Raw genomic sequence first — 26,743 nt, 5'->3', positions numbered from 1 at the left:
ATCAGACCCATCTGATTCTGTTTCCTTAGTGCAAGCTTTTCTTTGTCTGAAGTGAGAGCTCTTCATTGATACAAGWGGGTTACAGATTTCTTTGAATAATTCAGGGGTAGGGCATCTGCAACATCTCTGGGCAACCTGTTCTAGTCTTCCCACCCTCCTAGTAAAGAATTTCTTCCTGTGTATAATCTAAATCTTTCCTCTTSTAGTTTAAAACCATTACCCCTTGTCTTATCACTRTAGGTCCTGGTAAAAAAATAACCATCTCACTGCCTTTCTTATAAACCCCCTTCAAGTATTAAAAGGCTGCAGTAARGCCTCCCTTGATCGTTCTCTTCTCCAGGCTCAAAAACCCCAACTCTCTCATTTTTTCTGTAAAGGAGAGGTGTTCCTGCCCTCTAACCATTTTCATGGCCTTTTTTTGGACTTGTTCCAATGAAACCTTGTCTTATGTTGTGGATACCAGAGCTGGACACAGCATTCCAGGTGGGAATCTCATGATGGCAGARCAGATCACCTCCCTTAACTTGATGGCCAAGCTTCTTTTTATGCATCTCTCTCCAATCACTTTTGACTGTTGGTTTTYCCCCTAATTTATCTCCTTTAGCTGTAAAGGTCCTGTAAATGGCATAGTTAACTTGCAGCATCAATGCTCAGTATTGTCAAACACAAGTTTTAATGTGTTCATCCACATCAGACACAAATCTAGAGATGGACAACCAGATTTCCAACTTTGTGGTAGCTGAAAATGTAATCCATATTGTGGGAGGTGGGAGTCACATGCTGTTTCCCGGTAGTGCAGAGGCAAAGCTGACTTGTTGTAGAGTAATCACTTCATTTTCATAACATATTTTGTGTTTTTTCTGACTACAAGCTGAACATTAACTCAAGTGTCTTAACAGGTGGAAGCTAGAAGTTCTAGCTTTTCCATTTCGTGTTTAATTTGAGGGACAAGTASTCACATTTCTTTCAGTCTTTCTTACTGTGTGACATCTTAAATAAAGAATCCTGTCGTTTCCATGAGAAACAGAATGTCACATTTTTTTTTTCCGTATGGATGTTTATAGGTATGATCAAATCCTTTCCAGTGTCACCTCARGCATTTTTGTTTACATCAGTATTGTTTCTTTAATTTTCTTCTAAATTGTCTTCCTTTGTTACCTTCTTGCAGTATTTTGCAGKAGTCTGTTTTATAGTTATTGAGAGTGGAGTATTTTTAATAAATGCTGCATTTTACGTAAAAGTCCATATCTTTAAATTTATTCTTTAAAATACAATTTTTTGGATCAGTTTTTAAAACTTAGAGTAGGTTTTGTGGCCTAAGCAGGTTTTGATCTTTATGATTTACGAAATCCTGGAGATCGCTGTTCCTTCCAAATGAACCACTGTTTTGATGAACTGTTGGAAGCTGTAGGAATGAAAAAGATCTGATCGCTGTAACTACTGCAGCAATAATTTACTTTCAAAATTTCACTTGCTAATGTTGCAGAATCCAAAGAAACCGGTTAGCTTTGCAGGTCTTGTAGAAGAACACATCTCTTTCCTCTTAATCACTTTTAAGAATATCTGAGTTTGACTGACTTTGTTGCGTTATTATATACTTCTTAGTAACTTTCTATTCTGGAGCATRCAGTGACTTTCTGTRTCAAATCAGATATATTCATGGGTGRTGTTTGCTGGTGGATTGACTGCTCATCACTTTCTATGCAGTTGATCACTAGCTCTCAGTTTCTGGATAAGCAGAACAAGAAACCACTGCTGTGCAAAATCTGAAAACTTAAGAACCAGAGCAAGACAGCCAATGCATTTCTAAAAACCATCACTAGAATAACCATCACTAGAATAACCATCACCATCACGATTTTGGATCTGAGAAAGCTGTGTTTCTCTAAGCTCTCCCTCTGTTCCTGTTGATCTTGGTGATAATATCTTACGATACTCGGGTATAATAAGAGCTTGATTCATCTCTCCCTTTTCTCGTTTTAGATAGGAATTTTTACATTGATAAGTGAGCTTACTGGGCAGGATCYGTTGGTCAAACAATAAGAAGCATGGAAGGAGGTCATTAGTGGCTAAACCACATCTGAAGTCGCCTAAAAGCCTGTTGTGGTTTCAAAGATAGTGGTGTTTGTCACAGAGCTGCAAGTTCAGCTGCTGGTGTTCACTGTTCAACCCACAGCATCCTCCTACATGAAGAAGGTGGTGGGGGCGGTCTGTATCTGAGTCAGAGTGTGCTGCAGGTTACTGCTTTTAGCATTGGCACCAGCCTGGCTGAGGGCCTGTTGCCTTCTTGGTATCTAAGCCCCTTCTCCCAGTCTCCTTCAGCGGCTTACATAAATTAAAAAACACTTCTGTATTTCAGTTATAGGAGTTAAAATAATCTTTAATAACAATGAATTTGAGAATTCATGTTAAAATTAGCACATGCACACACACAGATTTCCACCGTGTTTAGGCTCCCAGTTTGAAATAATCCATACATTTATTTATTTAATCGGAAACATTGAATTAAATCCTTAAATGGCATTGTATCTTGTCCTACAGCTACTCTGAAAGACACTCAGGATGAATTAAACAAGAAAGCACTTCAGACTTTGGAGAGGTGAGTAGGAATCTTGCAGATGCTTGTATTGTGGGTTTTTTGCATGAATTCAGGAAAATTGGGTGTTTTTAATGTTTCTTTTTCCTCTGTGTAAGGCTTCCTTGCCTGRAAGTTTGAAAACAGTTCATTAGATTTCAGCAGTAGTCTGTCATAACCATTTCTGTGATGGCTAAATKCAGTGATTATTTGATTGAGTATCCAAGGTAAGAGTACTTTCTGCCACCCTACAGAAATAACCTTAGCCCCAAATTAGCTGCAGTGAGATCTACAGTGCTGGGAGATGCAGCTTCCTCACATTATGCCAGCTGGCAAACATGGAAAGCTAATTTTGTCTTGATTCTTGTGTGAAGCAGGCTTAAAATCCTATTTCCCTCATGGTGGGAAAGTACCTTCACCATCAGGGTGTAGGCAGCTATGGGGTGACCTGGTACCAGTGCGGCTCCTGGGAAGGGTGTAATTGCTGTCCTAATGAATGGTTACTCGATGCTGTTGGAAGAGGAGGTYACAGAGCTAACGGTGTAAAGCAGGCACCACTCACCTCTCCTTCATCGCTGTGTTTTGTGGAGGAAACTGCTACTGTGGCTCCACCCTGGAAGCAACTCTGAATTAAACGCTTGTGCAACTACTCTTACCTCAAGTCCAACTGCTTGAGTTGAAACCTTTTTTGTCCATTCTGTACGGTAGAATGGTGAGGTGTGAGCTTCCAGACCATGTTATGACTAAGATACACCACCCAAAATACACTGGGGGGTGTTCAGGCAGTTATTTACATTTGTACAATTACTTTCACAATCTACAACCCACTAAGTACAGATGCCTACAGACTACAAATAGCAGCTGAATGGAAGCTTACATGGCCCGAGTCTTGGGCTGAAGTATCTAGTTTTGGGTTTGTTGTGATCATAAATACATTGCAAAAGTGAAGAAAATTTGAGATCTGGTATCTCGAAGTACAGGTTTAGCAAGTTGAATGGTGTTGATGGATCTTAGCTGTTTTGCTGATGCTAAACAAGAAGTAGACCAATATGTTTGTTTTACACTGGTTTTGTAGTGATTGCAAGAGCTGAAACAGCAGATGTATTTCTGGGTATTTCCCCTATGGAGATCTGAGAGAGAAAATTTTTAAAAGCCATTTATTTATTTACTGTTTGGATCAGAAGTGTACTTTTAAGTCACAGTAGTTTCTGGACTCCAGTGTAATACTTTAACTGCTGACCAATTTTATCTAATTGTGGTGCTGCACCACTTTTAAACTTCTTTATTTTTTTATCCTTTGACCTTTTGCATTGTTTTTATGGTATCTTAACTCTAGCTAGGAGGCAGACGAGCTTTTAGTCAAACATTAGTTACTCAAACCTCAGCCAACAGGAATGTGACAGTGAGCTGATTACTAGTGTTTTTCTAAATGCCTGTTTGGTTTCTTTCCTTTTTTTACCTTTCTTGTTTTTCATCTCTATTTGAAGTGCGTGTATGATCTCTCAGGCCATGGTTTGCCTGTAGTCATCTTTCTAAGGGGCTTTTTCAGCTGGCAGATTGCATCAAATGTTTTTCTAATTCCCTCTGAGAAAACTGAGTGGTAGAGTAACAATCCTTTGTTTCTTTMCAAAAGCACCATTAATCTCATCTGTTATTCTCTTGTGAACTTTCCCCTGTTATTTATTGCTGGAAAGGCTACTGAAGGTTTCGTAAGAGATGATTTCCAAAGAGGTGTCTCACGCTGTCTAACACCTTAGGGCAAAGATGGGTTCTATCTTGTGGAGTTTTGTTGTTCATTGTAGTTTCTTGGGGGATTGGAGTTTTTTTTTTTTTTTCATTTTGTTGAGGGTTGTGGCTCTTTAAGTTTGGGGTTTTTTGGTGCTTTTGAAGTGGAAGGAGAAATTAGTGACTTGCCTGTACTAATGGCACCTTGATGTCTTTGGCATGGCTTCAGAGCATTTGAGTGCCACTTTGACTTACAGAGTTACAGGACACATTCAGTCCATACTAAATTAATTTGTTCTAGAGCCATTAGTTGTAAAAATCAGCTTCAACATCTTCTTGCTCACAGGCCAAGATGACATTTGAAAAGTGGCTGCCATTAAAATGGTGTGTGGTTTGTAATTCTTTTGTTATTTGTTTTCTATTAGCAAATCAATAGTTTTGGCATGGGTTTTAACCACCAGTGTTGTCAGCCTGTCATTTCTCCCTCATAAGGACATTAATTGTGCTCACTTTGGGCTCAGGAATGCAGGTGCAAGTTTCCCTGGTGTCTTGGAACGAAGCCCAGAGAGAGGTCAGGAATGTTAATTGGCTGYGAGGGACCTTCCTCCTCACCATTTCTCCCGTGTGAAATGACCTCCCTGTGCTGCAGAGCTATGAGTGAGCTCTGTGAGTCAGAAGGGGATAACCCGCTGGTTCCTGGACTGGGCTGCCAGGTGGCATGAGCTTGTGCCCCACCCTTCCTCCTAGGTTATGTTCTCCAAGATACTGTCCTGTCATTCCTCAGTTAATGGCTTCTCCACAGGCCACAAATTCAGACTGYAGTTTTGTGCTTAGCGTAGTCTGAGGGGGGACAGTTCTGCCCAGGCTGTCATCCCTGTTCTCTTCCTTGCACAAGACATTGCCTCCATATCTGGTTCTGAAGGTGCTGCAGTGTTCACTAGCTGAGCCTTCATTCACTGCAGTGCCTGCTGTGAACTGGAAGGTAATACCTCAAGAGTCCAAGCTTTAAAAGTAAGGACCTTGGTTTTGGTCCAGGCACAGTTCGTGTCATCAAATCATTCCTCCCTCAGTGTCTTCCCTTTCCAAATTAGGAGTCTGCCGTCAAAAATTAGACTAGAAGCTGCAGGATGGAGAATGTTATGTGTGTTTGAGCACCAGCTTGTGTCACAGGCGCCTGATCTTTATTTCTCTACATGCTCATAGTGACTACTTTTCCAGTGCTAACCTAACCCTTTTTTACCGTTTGAGAAGKGGCAGTATAGGAACAAGTTGGACAGCTATGCCCATCACCTAAATTCTTCAAATAATGCTTTGATGGGTTCTTATGAGCTCACAGCTACTTTTCCATAATAGCTATCCACATTCCAAAATACTAAGTSGTGTTTAATGAAGGAGCATCTAAGTTGTATAACATTCTGGCAGTTGTGTTTCTCAAGCTTGCTCCTGGGATTCTCGCATAGCCAGGCCAGCACTGTTCTGCTTTTTGTCTAGTTTCRTTGTGATCCCCCATTACTGGACTAGTTTTCTGTGGGGGAAGACTGGGTTTTGTTCTGTGCTTGTGTGACTCACGGTGAAGGAGTTCTGCAGAGTGCAATCTAACAATCACTTCTCTTTTTGTATTGTGTGGTCGTCCTTAAAGAGCACGTGACTTGGCCCCTGAAGATCACCAAATCATCCACTACTTGTCACTGCAGCTGGCTCTTGTCAGACAGGTATGTGAAATAATTGGAAATCACTGAGTCGTGAGAGGATGGAAGAACAATCCAGTTGARCAAGACCCAGGCTTGCTAAATAGAGTTCCTTCCTTCCTGCATTGTAATCAATACAAGCAACCAGACTATGTTTCTGTAAAATGTTGTTTCCTTCTTATTTTTGAAATAATGATTCTATWGCACATAGAATATCCTTCCCTAGGGAATGTATCCAGCTCTAACTCCTGAGCAGTCTTGGAGCAACCTAGTGTGTGTGGGATGAGCGAGGTGTGTTTGTTCCYGTTCCCTGGGTATCACGCTGTGTCCTGCTGCAGGCCTTTCCCGAGGCTCTCTGGTTACTGCCCGATTCCCTGTGCGCTCCCTGCGCCGCGATTGCTTTATTCCATACTTGGGCACGTTTGACGTTAGGCTTTGATGAGTGCTGGAGCTCTGCAGCGAGTGGGATTAGTTGGCATTTGAATGCTGCTGCAGGTGTTAACTCATAAAAATGAAGCTGAGCAGAAAATGCTCTGCACTGCCTTTCAGAAGAAAAACCAACCACTTGGTCTATGCCTTGTTTTTCTGCCCCTTTTCCTTAAAATTGAGATGTGTTTTATTTCTCTGTCCATTCTTCTTAAAAGCTAAAGTCTTTGTTGGAGCAGCTCCTATTTTTTCAATATGTCTGTAGCTAGATTTGAAATTTCATCATTGTAGTTTCCTTCTTTGGCAGGCCTTCTGCTTTCTGCAGTTCCCTCTCCTTAGTCTACGCTACAGAGTTGAACAGTAGGATCTTTCTTACTTTCCTGAGCTAATTAGGTGAGCTGTGTGTTCATTAGGTTAAACTAATTGTTCCAAGAGAGCACCTTCTTGATAATGTCACTTCTGTAACCCTTTCATAATGAGAGCAGTGTGCTTTGAGCCTACAATAAGAAAGGATAATTAAAATGGCTTATTTAACTTTCTCATCTGCCTACTTGCTGCTTTATGATGCAGTGTGCTCAGGATCTCTCATTTTAAAATTCCCAGCTACCCTTCTTTCTCTCATAGCTTTTGCCTCATAGGGAGATGGTCTGATCTGCTGCTTCTTCTGCTTCTTGCCATGAGTAAAGGCATTACAGCTTTTCAGCTGCTATCCTGAAAAATAAAATCAAATCAAGATTTTTGTGGTCATTGGCTTTTTGTTGTTTTCACTGTTACTGGCATTTTAAGTCATTGCCCTTTCTTTTTCTGTGGCTGTAGCCTGTCTTTGCAGCATTGYTTCATCTGACTTATTTCTTCATTTCCCTTCCCTCCTGTTCTTTCCATTAAGTCTCTTGTCCCCATGTTCACTTTCCTCTTTTGTCTAGTTCACCTGTGTGTTTCCATCCTTGATGTTCTGCCAGTCGCCTCTGCTCCCACAGCAGTATGATCTAAGTGTATTATGTAGTGTCAGCCTGACCCCTGCGATGGTGTTCCTGCTCTTCGCCCATCAAGTGCGATATAAATCTTTAACGCATGCTTGGACAGAGAGGAGATACCTGAGACATCTTTATTTTTAGACTGCTGTAAAATATCCTACTCYTCTTTTGCCGGTTTACTTAATGATAAACATTTGGTAATGCATTTTTAATATCCTTAATTATTTAAAGTATCTAATATATTCTCTTTCTGATTAACCAAAAGATAAATGATACCTTTTTTGATAGATTGCATTAACTATTGAACATCACAGTTAGGGCTTTCATCAGGCAATGCTACAATACCAATAAATCAGGCCTTTTCTACATAGTAGGTTATAATATAATGCCTGAATGTTTTTCTCAACAAATAGGCCTTTTTGTTTCCCTAGTCAGAGTCAATAAATGAGGTAACTGTACCCAGCACTGAAAAATGTAGGTATCAGCTTGCATAGATAAGAGAGCGTTTTCATGGAACAAAGCAAGAGAGACAGMTGACCAGTAGAGTGCCAAGCAAAGCTGGATCAGTTCATCTTCCTTGGAAGGCTGTAAAATAGTTCCAATAGCTCTTCTCTTTGTCACCACAGGGCAAGGGAAAGGGAAAATGGAAAAACATAAGCATCCCTCTGACATGAGATGAGGATGTGACAAGAGGAGGAATGGTTAGAAAAGGTTCATGCAGAGTTGGCAGTTGAAACCTCCAGCAATCAAGATTAAAAAACTATGCTGATGATGTGCTTGATGTGTGTGCCTGTGTCTTAAAGACCGCCGGAGWCACTGGGAAGACTTGGAGTGTCTAGACCAGCCCCACAGTGTTTTAGGGTGGATTTTTCAGCCAAACACCCAGTGCAATAAGCAGTTCTGTCAGGAAGATCTCAGTCTGGTTTTCCCCTGAGCTGAAGAGCCAGGAGGCCAAGGTCAGTATCTGCTGCAGTGGATTATCTCCACCTGCAGTGCCGGGCTGGCAGCCAGCCGAGCCAAGCGACAAATGCGACTTGTAGCTCCCAACTCCCAGTGGCTGGTTCGGCTGCTTCTCCTGTTTCTGTGGTAACAGCATTTGGATCAGCAAAAACAAGGTAGAATGAACATTTTAAAGCTCACTGATTTTAATGCCTTGCCTTGTTTTTTAGCAGGCCAGTTTCTATGGAAATGACTTTAGAGAGTCAACAGCACTCCTGTTAATTTTAAGTGTTGATTCCCTTTTTTTGGGGGGTGGTGGTGGTTTTGACCTTGAATGCCATGTATTGGCATGGCAAAATCAGTATTGGATACATACAAACAATATACGTAGGCTTCATTTCATTTTAATACTTGATTTGGTCTCATCTTTCTTTCTATGAAAATGCGAAGGGGAAGATGGCCAGTGGTCAGCAGCTGAGTGTTGGAAGTGTTATCAGTTTTCTGTGGACTTCCAATCTTAAGTTTCAAGTGGCACTATCCAGAAAACACCTACTTCCTTCCAGAGTGTCTGGATGTACAGCTAAGAAACATCAATTAAGACATCAGATAAAATACTTCACCTGTCTGCCCCAGTTTTTATTTTAGTTTCAACAAGGAGAGATGGCTATCTCTGCCCCAGGGAGATATTGAGGTGCTTCCTGCAATGACTGCTTGGATGTAGGTAGTTGTGGTGTGTCTTTTTTGATGAGCTACTGCCTTCTCTGCTGAACAGCAACATGCTGCTTTTCTGCCTATGTCCTAGCCTAGATTGTTCTGGTGATAGAGAATGGTTTGTGGTAAGAACTAAGTAATAACCCCTGTTAYTAGATATTAGATAAACCAGTATCTACCCCTGGTTTCCTCAGGTTCTGGTGGATTGTWGCAATCTTTGCATTGGAAGTTCTTGCCAGTCAATAAGGCTTTCTCCTTTTCATGCTATAAAAAGGGATGGAGTGGGTATTTTTAATGGTTAATTAAATGTAACTGTCAATTGACATGAAAATATAAAGCCTGAAAATTCCTCTTAAGAGTTCCTGTTTAATTTACCATTTTAAATATACATGTGCATTCCACTGTTGGGAAGTATTTTTAACACTCATTATGTTTTCCTTTTTATACCTATAATTGTGACATACCAGCATTGTTTTTAAGTAGACATATAGCATTACTGAAATAAATCTTATATAAAAGAGGCAGCCTAAACAATCCATATTGTGGCATTATTTTGGTAATGCTGCAGGATGCTATTTCTGGCCTGCTCCAGCATCTTTGCTTCCTAATCAGTGTGATGTGAAGATACCTGTGTGACATACAAAACATGTGGTATATTTGTTAACGGAAAGATAAATCAGGGAAGTGTAACTTCTTTTAACTGCAGACCTCACTTGGACTTGCAGTCCAGCTGAAATAAGATTATATTAAGGTGCAGTACTTGTAGGGAATTTTAAAGTGGCAGCCTGCCTCTGATAAAGCCCTGAAGTTTCAGGGTGCCATCTGGGGTGCCAGTTTCCATCTTTCTCGAATGATATAGTTACTTAAATAAAAATACATTTTTCAAAAGAAGTTTCCATCGACTGCTGCCAAATATCTTGCTTTTGTTGATCTAGAAATTTAGTTTGTATTTCATAGCATCTGGTGTGTTGCAGGTTGTTGTTTCACATAATGCTTTCTATAAAGGCATAGAGTTCATGTTATTTTTGTCCACTGCTTCTAATTCTGTAGCAGTRCTGTGCAGGCTACTAATAGTGCTACAGAACTAAGGAATCTTTTTGGATTTGAGTTAATCAATTAAGTGCCAAGGAAGCATGATTAATTTTCAAAATCAGCCATTGCCTGCATCTCTGATGGTACTAGAGAGGAGCACTGAAATGAGATGTAACTATTGCAGGCCCTGTGCTGCAGAACAGAAYTAATTTAGTTGACATCTATTTCAGCAGTATATGGCTGCCTGTCCAGCAAACACAGGGTTACAGAACTCACTTTTTTGCTGCTTAATTTCGTGTATGTTGCAACASAGTCAGAGAGCTTCTTGGATGGCAGGCCTCTGTTATGGGTATGAACCTGSAGCTTGATCCTCAGTCACCTGCAACACATAAAGCTAGGTCTCCATTTGCATGTTCACATGCGAGTAAGGTCAAGTACCTCTGCAATTTTGAAGTCCCTCAGTGAAGGCACTAGTTGCAAGTATTGCTCTTTGTCTGATTCATATTAGCCAATTAGGATCACCTACCCAAGTCTTAATCATAGAAGAGTTTGAAGAGAACCTTTAGAGATCATCCAGTTCAGTCCATGCTCAAAGCAGGATCAGCTGGAACAACTTGCTCCAAGTCTTCTCCGTCTGTTTGGTTTGCAGGGTTTCTTTTTCTTCCAATGAACTTTTCCCCAAACTTGTTTTTTTTTTTTTTTACAAATACTTGTATAGGTCTGAGACAGAGAAATAGCAAAAATAGAAGGGGTTTTTAATCCTGAGTGCAAGAACCTTGACAGCAGCTTTGTTTTAGCAAATTGAATTTATATACCTCTGGTACATCTACTGATGAAGTTTGTGGACAGGCAGATCTGGGCCCACCACTGTCTCATCCTGGCTCCAAGCTGTCTTGTTATCGCTGGCGTTTTTACATTGTATGAAAACGTGTTCTAGTAAGCTGCTGAGGGAACATGGGTGATTTAAGCCAACGTGTTTACCTTTGCAGTAGGCTGTAATAACACATGTGGTTAAAGTAGCTCCACTGACAAGCAGTAATTCATTAAAGCTGAGCACTCAGTCATATATCCCAACCTGAATCCAAGCCAGGACATTCAGCAGTTTTGATGCTGTGGGCCAGATGCCAGTTTGGGGTTATGTCTGGAGCAGTCACACTGATCTCCAGGCTTGCATGGAGTCACCAGTAATAGAGTAGTTAAGTACCAYGGCTTGTGTGTGCATGGCATGAGAGAAATGTCACTTGGACATTTGGATGAAACTGTCCCATGAACAGAATATACACCATGCTCCCAGAAGCATACCTGGGATMTAGATAATGAATGACCTCTGTTGTAGCTGCAGGCAGTGTAATTGTTGCTTTCCTTAGTTATGTGCTRCTTGTTTTTGTGAGAGATCTATGCCGGTGGTGGGAATTTGATACTGGTGGTATGCCAGGGTAGAAGAATGTCAGCAAAGCTTTGCTAGGTGGGAAGTTCTCATAGTAGGAAAGAAGAAACTGCATTCTCTGTCCATTAAGAGAAGGAGCAGGAAAGCATACATGAGGAAAATAAATTTATACAATTTTATGTTTGGTTTCTGCAGATTTCCAGAGCCACAGATCTGAAAAAATTTATGTAACAGTAATTTCAGACACTAGAGAATCTTAAAGAAAATCCTCTGCATAAAACTTACTGGTAAACAAATGAAAGAAAATCTGCTAAGAAGTTCCCTTTTGAACTGATAGCCTAAAATAGTGTACTGGATCACAAAGAGCATGTGATATACTTGCATTCATTATAGATGTTAAGTTTTCTGCCAAGTGAGACTTGGTTCTAATAACATGCTGCTGCTGTGACTGTCAGTACTATTCTCTACATCACTTCTTGCAAAGATACTTCTTTTTCTGACAGCATTTTAAATCTTAACTCTTTTACCCTTGAACATTCAAACTTAATTTTTATGTTCTTGATCCAAATCATGAAAGGCTTTGTACAGCCATTTTGAGAGACAAAATGCAGCAGAGATGTGTAATGTTCTCCCCAGGCTAGGAGCACCAGCCACCCATCCTAGAAAATGGAGCTGAGAAACTGGGCCTCTGTGGTRGATCTGTTTGGCATAGAATCATCATGCCAAAATAAAAGAGGGTTGATTGGATCAGGTCTGCTGCTCTTGTTTATAAGCAGTGAKTTAGTAATGCTGCAGACTTCTCTCTCTAGAATGTGTGGGTTTTTTTCAAGCAGTGCAGTCTGTTAATCTTGGCAAAATGTTCCGATAGTAGAAGGTGCCTGAGTAGAATTTCTTCAGAATTTCTGTGACTGGATTTGTTCTTCTTTTGGAGGTATAATATAGAACTAAAGCGTAATGTGTTCTCTTGTTATTTCTGCCCCATATCCTTCTAGATTTCAGATGCTATAGACCATCTTCAAGAAGCCCTGCAACTGTGCAAAGATGACATGAATTCACTTCATCTACTGGCCCTCCTCTTTTCAGCTCAGAAGCACTATCAGCATGCACTGGATGTTATCAACATGGCTGTTGTCGAATACCCAGAAAGCTTTAGGTAAGAGTGATTGCCTGATACATCCAGTCAGGAATGATCTGCTCACTGGTTCTGTTGTTCTTGTATTCTCCTAACACAAGGAGCCTGTTAAATCTGGTGTGCTTCAAGTGTGCCACTCTCCTGGAAAGAATATTCTTTTACTTTCTGTCTTCATGGTCTTCCTATAATCCTTACACTTRTTTGCTTTTCCAGTATTTGTCTTTCTGTATAATGCTAATGTCATTGTTCCTGTACATCTTGTAGTTTTTTGTATTTCACCTTGGATGTGGAGAAATGAGCATGAGACAGCTATGACAATATCTGTATCACAAATAATTTTATATTTGGTAACTTCCTGGTTAAAACCAAACAAACTTTTCTTGCAATGACCATTGTTTTGATGCTCATCTATGACACAATTTGCTGCAATATCACAGCTGGGGAAAAAGATTAGTTGAAAATCACAAGCTGTGATAATGTATAGCTGAGAGGGAGGATGGTTTGCTTCCTTAGGGGTAGGTTTGAATCAGCACAGACTTCTTGGAGCCAAAGGCTTCCACTGTTCTGTGTTTGACTCAGACCTTCATCCATCTGAGGGAGGTAAATTGAATTCCATGCAATTTGCTGTCATGACCTTTCAAAACAATGAATTTGTCTGTTCTGTGCAAAAATTAAAGCGACTGTAATATTCTCTGGTGATTTCATACTAGCTAAGTTTCTCAGCCAAGCTGCAGAAAATCCTGTTGCACTGCTGGAAGACCAACTTCCATTTGGAATTGCCTGTACTTAAATGGTGTTCTGAACCTGTACATCATTGTCTTTAGATAGCCTGCATTCTCTGTAGTGAGAGGGAACAGCCTCCACAGGTTTAGTCCAGCAGCTGAGTGAAAYATTGTCTAAACAGAGCGAAGGAAGGTCACAAGTAAGATCCAGGCTGTCTAAATGTGCACTTGAATGCTTTAGGATCTTTTAGAATTATGGTGTTATATTGGCATATRATGCTTTTTATTGTAAGCTGCATCTTGTCTCTTAAAATAGCTTTGCTGCCTATGTTTTTGAGGTTAGCTACTTGGTGTATGTGAGGAGCTAAGACTGTCAATGMACATATTTGAGTATAAAGTGGAAATTAGTAATGGAAATGCCCTTAAAATGATGCCAATATCTCTTCAGGGTGTGAACATAGGTRTGACTGAAGCAGGAAATAGCCCGCTGGCTGTTAAATTGTATTTTAGGATTTTGAAATAATAAACATAGTAAAAAAATCCTCCTAGAGTCAAAAGTCACATTGTACAGTCGAAGATCAGATGTTTGTTGAGGAGTACAAACACCTAAAGACACGTAAGAGACTGTTGACAGAGGAAGAAGTTGTTTATATCAGGAGAAGAGTGTTTGCCTTGTCCTGTTGACCAAYTGGTGCATCATGTCCTGGATCTTTTCCCCAGCAGTTACCGATTATTTATCTTACAGGGGCGGACAGAACATAGAAAACATCATATGCAAAGTAGTTTGGAGGACTGTTGGGTGGGTTCCTTTGTGTGTCTGGTATTCTGATTTCTGCAAATCTGAAAAGAACATTATCTCTTATGTTGCTATGAATACAAACTTTGATGTGCACAAAGACCTTGCCAAGCAGTAGCAGAGTAGTTTGTTTTTGATAGAAACARCTTGTATTGTTAGTGATGGCCCAGGCTCATTCTTGCTTCTAGACACAGCCTTGCTAAAGTGTGTGTCTGGGAAGGGCCTCWCTTTGCTCCTTGAATACACAGGGGTGTGTAACATGGCTGACAGTGGGGCTCATTCATGGTACACATGGATGGAGGAGCAGGGGCTGGCTTCTTGCCTCTGCTGTGTGACCACCCTGTCTTCATGTGGGTCTTTCTCGAAATCAGCCAGCAAATAACTTATGAGTGAGGAAACTGAGAAAGAATGTCAGAGTTGCAAGGCAAGAAAAAAAAAAAAGCTTAAAAAAGTGTTTCTGAAAAAAGGAATGGGAACCCAGTAAAGAGGGGAAAGGCAAGAAGAGTAACCGTACATCTATAGTTTGTACCAAATTTGAAACCATTCCAGGCTTTCTAGTGCATTTATGCTACAAGGGCTTTACTGCTTTGTAAAGCCTCTTTGGAGGGACAAAGACCTGATGCTATTATGTATCTCCACTTGCTATTGCCTTATAGAAAAATGCTAATAAATTTTATTAGTGCATAGAATGACTAGGAGATGTTTCATGTAAATAGTGTAGGCAAGTTCAACTGCCTCATTTTAAAGCTGTGTTTAAAAGTAGTTGATTATTTTTCCCAATTCGCATTTATATGAGCCAGGCAACTGTGTAATGTTGTGCCTGGGGGCTTCCTTCCTAATGACTTCTCTTTTTGGAAGCACAGTTTGATGGCATATATCAAGAAAAGATGATGAAAGCTGCGTTAAGGGACCTTAGGGCTCTGTAGATGGCAGGAGAAAAGCCCAGAAGTATTACCTTGATGTAGATCCTAAATAAAAGAAAGCATAATATATAAAAAATAAAGGACTTAGCTGACCCAAACTACAGCCATCTCATACTGTTTCATTGGTCTCTGTATGTCATTAAGATGAGTTAGTTCCTGCTTTTTTGTTTTTATATTGAATTCTTTCATTACACATTTTAAAGAAGAAATTTTTCAGGATAGTTCATGTAGTTGGGTGTTGGCTGAAGCGGTTGGAAAAAATATACTGCATTGCTCAACTAACACACAACATCCTTTGACATGAACCTCATAATACTGACCCAAATATGTCTGAAAGTGYCCCTTGTTCATGTATTTAAACATTTACTGCACATTTCAGAGGYTGATGGGGTGCATAGGGAGGGGGGATTTGATATGTAGGCACTGAATACAGCAAGAGGTGCAGTGGTTTGGACTGAGCTATTGAAGAKCTGGATATCCAAAAGACACAAAATGGACTTGGGAATGTGACTTCTGGAAAGGTGGCATATAGTAACAAATCCATTACATTGCAGTCATTGAATGACTGACTGAATTTGAATACTTGAATGTACTGTCAAGCAATGACAGWGGAAGAATTCATAAAGGAAGAATGAGAGCTGGCTATGCTGAACATACTGCAAGCTGGAGTGAGCCAGAAGAAATAACACTGTCTTGCCATGACTATAAAAGATAGAAATAGCAACCTTTACATGGAAGGTATCATCTTAAAAATTGCTGACCTTTGGGGTGAGACTGCCCTTGATAAAACTYAGTGATTTTACATCCTGTCAATGATAGGATGCTTTTAAAAGCTAATGAATGCAGTACCAAGAGTTGGCTTTGGTATATCTTTTTGAAAGCACTGTCTTCTGCACATTTGGGTAAGAAGACCCCTGTTAGCATTAGGTGTCTCCCCTCCAGGTCAGTAATGCTAATCGTAAGTTTTTCTGAAAAAGGATTCCTCTAATTTTTTTCCAGCTGGAAGGCCAGCCTTTTGATTGGTGTTCTGTCTGAGTCTGGCAGTGGTTACTGACACAGGCTTGTGTCTCAGGGAAGAAATAATGTTCGTGAACACCCCTTGTTCCTTACAGGTGATCCTCTTTAATTAATGTATTGTTTATTTATAAAGTATTTCCCTTTTTAAAGTCTGTGTCCACACTTTACAACTTTTCATGAAGTCCCATGGGTCTGGCAGCCTGCAGAACCCACCATAGAGCCTAACATGATCCTTTATTTTCAGCTAATAATATTTCCTCCTTTCAGTTTTGCTTGTGTAAAAGTGTCTTTGCCTTACTGACTCACCCACTCCTACAGAGACTGTTTTGCTCTCTGGTCATCTTTTAGCTCTAATTAGTTAGCTTCCGGCATTGGAAAAGAAATTAATGTCTGTACCGAGTATGAAGTTGGAAATAGCATATCAATTTTATGGATACTCTGTTGCTCCCAGACTGCTTATCAAAACCTTTTCTGTTGTTCACCAGGTAGTTTCCTGTCTCCTGGATGGCTCCCCATTAAGTTAGAACAATATAATCCCCTGGCATAATAYGTCATTGCTGCCCAATGTGGTGGTGAATATTTTGTTAAATGATCATGTCTTTGTAGCAGTTCTGCCTGTTGAACTGGATTTGTAATGCTCTCAAATGAACAGATGCTAATATTCCTTCTAAACTATAAGTCACTATTCTGTTGCTCTGTGAGTCTCTAAACTAGTTAAAAAGAGAAATAACAGAACTTTTGGGAAGTACTGCTGTTCTATACATAAAGACTCGAAAAGAAACAGGTGGGTTGGTGTTTTGGAGCAATGTAGCTGCCAAATGCAGGTGCTTTTGTTCTACAAAGATATTCGCTATCACAAAAGTAATTATTGTAAATGTAGTGGAACAAAAGCTCAGGAGGCCAAGAAATATTAAATGTGTATCTTGGAGAGTGTTTATAAAAAAGGAAGTAAATTTCTCTTGGGTAATTGTGTGTGTTGTCGTGGTGTTGGTGTTGTTTTAGCAGAAATGAGGTTTTTTGCTACAGCYGTCCCTCAAAATATAAAGTCCTTTTCTAGATTAGAAGTGGTTTACTGAGAGAAAAAGTCCTTGACTTCATCACTGCTACATGAATTTCATTAAGGACATGTGAAGTAATTGTCTGGCAAGATTTATTTGTCATAGTCTGGTGCAGACTTGCTGTGGTGAGATCTTTTCTGTGGAATAAAAGCAATGTCATTTACYAGGTGCTTCCACTTGCCTCAAAAAAACCCCAAAACCCTGATGTAAAATCTGGATCTCAAAATGGCATTTCCATTTTGAATTCTTTCCATTGCTTGTCAAGCTCTTTCTTGTGTGTTTAAAATAAACAACTGGTGCTTCCTTTGAGCCGTGTCTTTATGGGGACCCGTGGGGCATGCAGTATTGTTGACAGTAAAGTAGATTTGTGTTCTTGCCTGTAATTGTCATGGGGAATATGGAGTCAGTTGCCTCTCTGTTGATGGTTTGCCCATCTTTGTGTTATGGCTGATCTACACTACGCCTGTTCTGTGGAGAGAGTTGTGCCTCCAACCCCTCCACCTCACCCCCAGGCAATACAGCTGTGCGTTCCCTGCAATGGTTTTACCATTTTTGTCATGGAAGGGATGGTGGCTTCTCTTAGCTTTAGAGAATCTGATCAGCCCATTTCCATCATTCCAGTTCATCATTAGGCAAGGAAGCCAGTACATCTTGAGCAGACTTGGTGAGTGAACAGTTTGTTAAAATTCTCAAAATATTGTTTTGTTTGAATTCCTCAGGGGTGTAACATCTAAAGCAAGGATATATTAATATTTTGGCTGTAGCATTTGATCATGCTAAAYAACTTTTATAAGTGGGATATTCAAAACTCTTAAGGGTGGAGCTTTTGTAAGCTCACTTGTTGTAGAGGTGTGTTCATACCCTGGCTGGTGAAAGTGACTCAAAAATGTTATTTCTTTGTTGACACCCTAGACTATAATGCAAAATATAAAAAGTGTAAGAATGTACTTAAGTGGTACAACAGTATTGTGCTGCAAGAATACAGAATGTGTTAGTCTTCTGTGATTCACTTTAGCAAGTGAGCTAAAGGAGRTGAAAGGGTTAAGCTGGGGTTTTTGCTGTAGTAACTATGAATGATTGCTTCTGTYGGCATGTTAAAATTCCTGGTGGTTTTTATAGAATTGATCCAAAAAACCCTTGGCGATATATTGCAATAATTGGGACTATGCTTTGTAGAACTAATAATGATATTGAGTATTTGTAAGGCAAATACATGAAGGAAAAGCTTTATGGTAGTCTCCTGWCTCTTACTAAAGATAACACAGATAGGTAAAGCTAAAAAAAAAAAAAATAGAAATAAAAATCCAAGGGATTTTCAGGTTTTTTTTCTGGTTTGGATTTATTTCCAGTAAAGCAATAAGCACACTTCTGGTGCTCCTCCCCCCTTCCCCCCCAGTATAATGAAGAAACAAAATGAATTCTTGAGTTCCAGTGTCCAAGACTGGATTCTTTTTTTGGCAGGTTCAAACTGACATATGCATGCTTCTGTAAGGATCACAGTCTGATCTAGGACAAAAATTCAGCAGGTGAGCATGATAGCTTTCCATCTACCAGCTTAATGCAGTGGCAAGAAATATCCCCCTAGATCATGTCTGTTTGTGCCAGGAATGGATTTGTGTTAATGTACATGTCAATCCATCTTAAAATTACAAGGGTGGATTCAAAGGTAACTGGGGAGAATTCCATTCCCTCATAGCGCAGGGTTCAGGATATGAATAAAAAGAGTTAAATGAAACTTAGAGAGGAAACGTACTGCAGACCAATTGTCTTAATATGGTATGAAAAGAAGGAACAGAAATGCAGTTTTCCAGGCTTAGCAGCAATTGTTCAAATCTTTTCTCTGGATGAAAAGTCAATTTTTATTTCATCATAGTTTTTTTTTCCCTAGGATCTGAGTAAATGGCTACTGCCTCCACGCGTTTAAGACCTTTGTAGTGAGCAACAGTGCTTCCAGATGTTTGTTTTGGCATTGGAGAGGTAACGCTAGTTATGCAAATGCATAGACTTCACTTCAGGAATTTAAGAATAAATTTTAAAATGCAGGAATAACACAGCTGATTTCAGTTACCAACCACAAGTTCTGTACTCCAGAGCTCTGTACATCTGCCTTACCAATGAGTTGGTCCCCCCAACACACACTTTTCTCCCTACTAAGGGCCATTTTATTTTGAACAGCTGCAGCATGTTCTCTTTTTTATTCAAAGGAAGTGTTTGGGAGCCCTGACTGTCTACATTTGACGCCAGAATATACTGAAAAATAGCATGTGTGTTTTATCAGGGCAGTAGAGTCGTCAGTAGGAACTTTTTGAACTGGAGTTTAGCCATAGTATGTGCATGTAGGGGTTATCCAGGGTGAGAAGGGACTTGGTGATTGAGATCCCTGTATTTCCAGCAGGTGGTATTGTGAACTCCAAAGGGAGGCCTGGGTCGTGGAGATCACAAGGAGAACCTAAGGCATGCTTGCTGCCTGGAAAGCAAAAAGAGAACCAAGGGAGAAAAGTGGTGTTGGGGTAGGAAGCCTAGCTCTMAACTTTCCCTTCCTGCCATGGGGCTACAGGTATTCAGTGGGGCTGAATGGGATACCAGCTTTTATTAGCAACTTCAGACATCGATTCTTCTGGAAAATGTGGTTAGAGCCTTCCTAAGCTCCTTCAAGGTGCTCTCAAAAAATGGATAAAGGAAGAAACAAAATACCTGCTTGTCTTCTTTTTCATTGCTTCACATCTGGTGAAGGTGAAGGTTGTGGAAAGTCTGCTGTCAAGCATACAGAATTGTTTCCTGAGGCTCTCAGAAACTGATTACCAGATAAGTATGGGAAAATATTTTCTGAATTTTGACTTCTTTAAAAAGTCTCAAATGCAAAGATGARCAAAAGTCATTTTTTGGTTGGGAATTGACTTCTGAGAATAAATTAGGATTCACTGAGAATTACTGTTGATAATCATTGCTGGAAAACAGATGCTGAAATACMGAGAGGCATGGATGTTATGCATGGTAAATTCTTTTTCAGTGCAGGAAATGACTTTCCAAGAAGTCTGCAGTGCGGTCAAGCTATGTTGTCTCAAGATGACTAGAGTATAAAGCTCTTATCACTCAGCAAAAGGGTTGGCTTTTTTCTTTCCAGCTGGAAATTTCAGACTTGACTGACTTCTACTCTAAGGTCCTAGGAGTATTTGTTTTTCTAATGAAAAGAGCACAAAATATTTTGGTTTGTATTATCTTCAAAAAGATAGAGGGAGGGGAATTTATTCAGATGTTCTGGAGAACTCACCAGGGATCACAAACCAAGTATGGTAATTTTTCAGCCACAGATGTGGTTTTTACATTCTGAAAACAGGGAAAGCCCTTGCTCTTCACTCTCTTAGAAATACTTGCAGTAATTGGCAATAATTGTATCTTAGATGTTAAGTCAGCTTCTGTTGCCATTGTCTTTAATTTCTGAACCAAACATGCAAGCAGGCATAGTCATGCTGTTTGATATTAGTCACTATTCGTCTTACTTAATATTTTAGTCTCTGTTAGTAAGGAAAGATAATGATGAATAAAGATGTTATAATGGAGAGAGAGATTGTAACCTAGAAATTCTGTATTCCCAACATGTCTTAGAAAATATCCTTATAGATTTCTTACTATGCTAACATTTTTACAACACRAAACAGATAATATGAGTCATTCTACTTTCCCTTATTTGATTTTACYTTGACTTGAAGCTTTCTGTTATGTATATAGTTCAGCATTAAGTTTATCAAAAGGCTGTATTTAAGGAGGAAGAGAGAAGATCAGGATGGAGTGCTAAGTGGCCTAATCAAGTCATTAGCAGAGTTTTTTGCTACATACACCAACAGAAAATTCAACCCAGAATGATGCATGTATGATATAGGATTGTGTTTCTGAGCATTGTGGCTGGACGTATGAAATGCTGGAAATTAATGCAGTGACCTCTATTCCATATGTCTCTATCAGCTGGAGAAGTGGCAGGAGGCTGATAGATAGCACCTCAGATCAAGTTCATACCAATAAGCAGTTGAACTGGAATTCATAGTGAATGGTCTCCTGGACCTTTTCTAATATTATTTTTTTCTTTTGCTTTTTTCTTCTCATGCAATTTGCCCATTTGCATCTACCATCTGGGTGCTTGTGATGACGAGATTATTCTGTAGTTTTTCTTGTGTTTTCTCAGGACAGGGAAAATTCCATTGTTGGTAGGGTATGTAGTACAGTGGGAGTCTGCACCCAGCAGAGAATATACATGTCCCTGCAGTCTGTGTAATGAACAGGAGAGATAACCAGTTTCTGCCTTCTGCCCCATGAGTTTCATCAGTCATTTTGTATGATTCTTCAAAATGTAGGCACTTTGTGTGTTGGGAAGAAAAAGGAAAAAGTCTTTCGCTTGGCAGGTCAGTAATATTTAAGTGCACAATACAGCCAAGTAGGAATGATGTAGCTCAACATGAACTGAAGGGATCCAATACAGGTGTGAGGATCATCTTTAAGTCTTCTCCAGCCCTGCATAGATGATTGCAGCAGAAGTGCTTTGAGWGGCCAGCATGATCAGCATTGCAAAATGGCACTTGAGGAGGAGAAGATGCAGCATCTCCCACCCCCCAGGTGCATGTGCCCATGGCTGTGGCCCTCCCCAGTGCCTCTGGAGGAGTGGCACTCCCTGCCAGACAAGAAATGACAGATGGGCATCAAGTAGCCTGAATCTTTGAGCTTTTGCAAGACAGGTGTTATGAATGACTGTTTGAGATGACTTAAAAAAAGCAGAAGAAAAGATTTCCATGCCTGGAAAAAAGGAGTTTGAGGGTGGGAGGGGGGTTGAATGCACCATCACAGCAGACAAAGCATTTGGTGGTAACAAGCACTGTGTAGCAGACAAGGACTCTGAGAGCAGCAGGGTCAGGGATTTTCCTGGCCTGCACAAAGCAGTCTCCAAGGCTTAGATGTCCCAAGTACTGTGTTAAAACAAAGCTACCAGTAATGTGCACCTCAGGAAGCTGCTGATAGGTGGCATGGGGCCAGTGTTCATTTGGGGTAGTTGATTGCTGTCAGCCAGCTGTGCTGATCTCACTCCTGGAGGACTTTTTTATCTGTGGATTGCTTTAATCTGTGTTCTTCCTACATCTCCAGAAGGAATGGCTCCTGAGAGGGAGAGCACTGAGACTTTCTCTGCCATTGAGCCACCGCTATAGTGCTGTTCTGTAGAAGGATTTTTTCAGAGCTGTGCACAGTAATATTGGGAGTTTATTGTTTGGAAGGATTTGTGTTTTGTTTGGTTTTCTTAGCATCCAGAGTGCAGAACTAATGCTTTTTCATATACAGTTATATGTAAAAGTCAGGATGCATATACTAAATTATCTTTCAATGAAAAAAAACTTTCTTCTGAAACGAAACTGGATGGTGCATTATCTTGTTTATTGCTCTGCTGTTAAGGCAGATGGAAGTGTCTAGAGTCTCCTTTGTTGCCAGGGGTATAAACTATGTCCCATCTTAATCAAGAGGCTGCATATTGTCAGTTTGGAAATGCCAACTGAAACATGGTTTTTTGTTTTCAAGTCCACTTTAAAAAAAAGGAAAAAAAAACATTCACTACATATACACTATTTGGAGACTTCACACTTGATGATTTTCTTTTTTGGAGATATAATAGCAATTGAAGCCTACTCTATCAGCAACTCTGGAATTACATTGCTTCTTTTTCTGTGGCAACCAGCCATTGCCTGCTGYTTCACTGGCCACCTGCAAACGTCAGGGTTTCCATAGCAGGGGCATACTCCTGTGCAAAATATCTGTGGGGAGGAGGAGGGGAGATCCTGCAGGATAATCATGTCCAAAAGTGTGTGTCATGCACGATCTGGTTTTGTAGGGCAGGAATACTTGGATTTGAAAGCCTATGGTCTTTGGTTCTACTTCTCTTCTCTGTGCTGCCCTAGGCAGGGTGTGTTTCTTAGTTSTGGCAGGCAGATTTTATCCCACATTTGCAAGACTGCTTTTGAGCAAAGCCCCATTATACTTCTTTCAGTTAGGAAAAAGAAAAAGCAAAATGCATCTGGATCAAACCATTGTTTTAAAAGGGTTGACCTATATACAGAGAAAGGAAGACAGCAAAATAAGCTTGACTTAAGGCTTACCCTTTCACTTAATTTTTGGGGTGATTTAGGAACAAACATGYTAAACTTCTGCAATGTTAGTTTATTATTTAAGCCCTGTGATGATACTGTGAAGGACAGTATCTAAATAAGCTGCTGCAAGGGGATTTTATTCAACTCATTAGCTGTGATAGCAACACTGAAAAGTGTATAGGGAATTCTAGTGCAGATTTTTGATGTTCTAGAGGTCAGTCTAGTCTTAGAAGAAGAAAATAACTTCTTTGGATGCCTTGCTGGCTCAAAACATTCTTAATCCTTGCAGGTTTTTTCCCCTGGATATTCACCAGTTATTAACTTAGACTTTACTCATTTCTCTACCTAGATCTCCTGCAAACTTCTGATGCAAAAACTATATTTTAGATATAGCAATATGTACTTCTGATCTCATCTGATTGGCCTCTGCACGTGGCAGGGTCAGTGTCTCATTTTTGTACAGTTTAGCAGCTTGCAGCCTGAACCTGGGAATTGTGGGTGTAAGCAATATCGTAGCTGAGCAATCATTCATTTTTTCTCTAACACACAGCCTAAGCAACAGTGCAGTGTAAAGTTGCAGTGCTACAAAAAGATAGAAGCAATACTCACAAGTCTTGTATTCCTGCAGGAACTCTTTATTTGCATACATAGATGAGGCCATTAGTCTGGGATTAGTTGCCAGACGTGCAAGAGACAGAAATCATGKTCTTAGGTATCACTGCTAGCGCTGTTATTACAGGGAAGAACAGGTGAAGCAATTCTGTATCCAAACAGCACCTTCAGGAAATCATCTTTCTTACAGGGTAGGGCAGATTTGCTCTTAAGTGCTTATGAGGCTGTAATAAGCCATAAAGCTGGTTGCAAATAATGTCACAGCTAAAAAAAAAAAAAAAAAAAAAAAAGTCTTGCTCAGTCATTAAGGACAAAGCCCTATAGAGCTCCTCGCAAATGAATGAATAAATTTGAAATGCTTCCTCTGATGTGTGAACTCTGAAATTAACACCACACTAAGAATAGTACAGGGTGTCAGCACTGAGGGTGGAAGGGAGAGAGAAGATACTCTGTTCCAGTCTTCTGCAGCATTCAAATTGTTTAAAGCTTAAGCTAAATAGCATAAATGMCTACATCTGCCATTTCAGAAGTTAACTAAATAGTGCTGTAGTAGAAATAYCCCTGATCATTAGCTTGACCCAAACTTTGAGCAATGCTTACTGCAAGAAAGTAAATGTACAAGCGGATGTATTTTCTGACCTTGGCACTTGTTTAGTGCTTACAGTCCCTGGTGAGCAGGTTCTGTGTGGGCTGTTGGCCTTTTAAGAAAATGCTTAGTGTCTGGATTTCAAGCTGCAGAGAAGGAAAGCCATGCTGTTTTACCCTACCCAAGCAGGGGGGAAAAAGTACAGCTGAGAATGGGTACAGATGGCCTGAAACAGACTGGCACATTGTACTGGAGTATCAGCATCAGATGACTACCTTAAAAAGTGAGRCTCTGTCATCTCCCTGTTTTCACTGGGGATCTCATAAGCTGCTTTTCCAAGATAATCCATAATAGCAGTTTGTCTAGCTGAAAATATCCCCCACAAGAACAAGAAGAAAATCATGTGAAACCAGAATATATTAAAGGCCAAGAAAGAGAGCATATTTWTTTTTTTCTTACAGATGTTAAACTTCATCAAACTAAGCTGATAAAAATATAATGAAATAAAAAGATTGCAGTGCTGCAGGATGTGTGTTTTCTACATTGTGCACTTCCTGGCTCCAGGAATTTTTTCCTATCAAATCAATGGTCAGTCAGCAAATTTCATTAAGGTTGATTGCTGGTTTCTCTTGTACTTCACAGCCACTGCTAAGAGCGTTAATTCTCCAGGGAGGAAGTCACTGCTTCCCTTGCCCAGTGCACAGTCCATCTAAATTCCCTCACAGTTGTAGTGTGTATTGTGAACAATATTGATGATGTTTTCAACAATTAAATAGTGCTGTTAAACTGCTGCTCAAGAGTACTCCCTATTCAGTATGAAAGCATTTTGAATTTGGGCTCGGAATAGAATTTGCAAAGGGGACTGGGCACAGGGCTGGTACTTTCTGAAGTTTAAGGCTGCAGTTGCGTCGAGGTTTTATATAACAAATACTTCATGCCTTAGTCAGGGCCACTTGTAGTGACAGTAACTATAGTAACAAAACAAAGTTTCTAGCTAGTGAAGGAGCATTTCCAATGAGCAGGACATCAGTTTCTGATCCAGCCCCTGAAATATGCTTATTTGTCAGTTTTGTGGCAATGCTATTCTAATAGTTACTACTGTATTTTCAAACATACTTCGAAATTTTCATTTGTTTGCTTTTGGTGTGGGTGGTTTTTTTCATTCCTAAAACCTATAGAGGGACTTGCTCCTTTTGCCTTCAAATGGAAATGTTCTAATTATATTCCTGCTTTTTAAACTTGTTTTCCTAAAGAAATGGGGATTATGCAGTTGAGCTTTTTATACCTTGAACACTTTTCTTTTGAAAATTCTGGCTGATTTAAAACAAGTTTTGACAGTGTGTTAGAAGTCCTGAAGATAAGTTTCTGCAAGTTTTCTAAAAGCAGCTTGCTGAGTCAAGGCTGGAGGGGGCAGGCAGAGCCCAGCCACGTGGTGCCAGGGTTGGCAGCTGCCAGTGGGACAGTGGGAACAGCACATGGGAACATGGCAGCAGCACTGCCAGAGGGTGGTGGCTCTGGGAGAAGGGATGGCTGGGTGAAACAGAGACAGATTGCACTGGGGGACATGTGCAGAGGATGCAAATCTGTAGGAAGTTGCACACCACCTGGGAAAGGACAGTTTGTGGCATTTCAGTGAAGAGTATTTAAATGCATACTGTTTGTTTCTGCATCTTATCCACTAATTTGCATGTGTAACAAGTCATAGCAGAATGAGTAAGGGAGGGAAGGAGGGATGCAAATGATAATCAGCACATCTTTACAAAACTTCTGTGTTGGAGGTGAGGTAAAAGGCTGGGGTCTAAGCAACACCTGCAGGAATGCACCTCTTTTGGAAACCAGGGAATGGCACTTCTTAGGTTTTCACAGAAATTCTAGCCTGAAAGTGACAGTCTGGTTAAATAACAGCAGAAAGAATTATTATTCTGTTAATAAAAAGGTCTTGTAAAACTTCAATGGAGAGCTTTTCTGTTGCCAAACGGGTGTTTTATGAGGAGCAGAAAGACATTTTTAAAGAAAGCATGGCATTTGCTGAAGCAGGCTGAAAGCACAGGAATGGCCACAAAGCTGTAATTGCTTGGACGGTCTGCCTGTGAATCTCCTTATCCTGGCTTCATAGATTTTAAAAGTGCTGTTTTTTTTAAAATGATCCCTAACCCTTTTCTTCTGTTGTCTGAAAGTTTGGCAGCTTTCTGTTCAAATGGCTTGTGAAACACCAACTCACATTATGAGACTTAAGGGTGTTCCTGCATTGTATTTCCTCTTCCAAGCAACAGCTACTTGCTCCAACTAATTCTCTGGGCATTTAGTGAAAGAGTATT

At 40.1% G+C, this 26,743-nt stretch overlaps 1 protein-coding gene across 3 annotated transcripts in view; it reads left to right on the top strand.

Moving 5' to 3' along the window:
* TTC7A (tetratricopeptide repeat domain 7A) overlaps window positions 1-26,743 on the top strand; it is a 170,395-nt gene that overhangs the window by 67,067 nt on the left and 76,585 nt on the right. For all 3 annotated transcript variants that reach the window (XM_057371271.1, XM_057371287.1, XM_057371281.1), the window contains exons 13-15: window positions 2,542-2,599; window positions 5,940-6,012; window positions 12,450-12,610. In XM_057371271.1, the coding sequence (XP_057227254.1) occupies window positions 2,542-2,599; window positions 5,940-6,012; window positions 12,450-12,610 (292 nt within the window). The remainder of the gene's footprint in view (window positions 1-2,541; window positions 2,600-5,939; window positions 6,013-12,449; window positions 12,611-26,743) is intronic.

This window comes from Malurus melanocephalus, unplaced genomic scaffold, assembly GCF_030028575.1.
Source record: "Malurus melanocephalus ecotype Western Australia unplaced genomic scaffold, MMel_1.1 scaffold_5, whole genome shotgun sequence".
NCBI classification, from domain to species: Eukaryota; Metazoa; Chordata; class Aves; order Passeriformes; family Maluridae; genus Malurus; species Malurus melanocephalus.
This window is presented reverse-complemented; position numbering and strand designations above follow the sequence as displayed.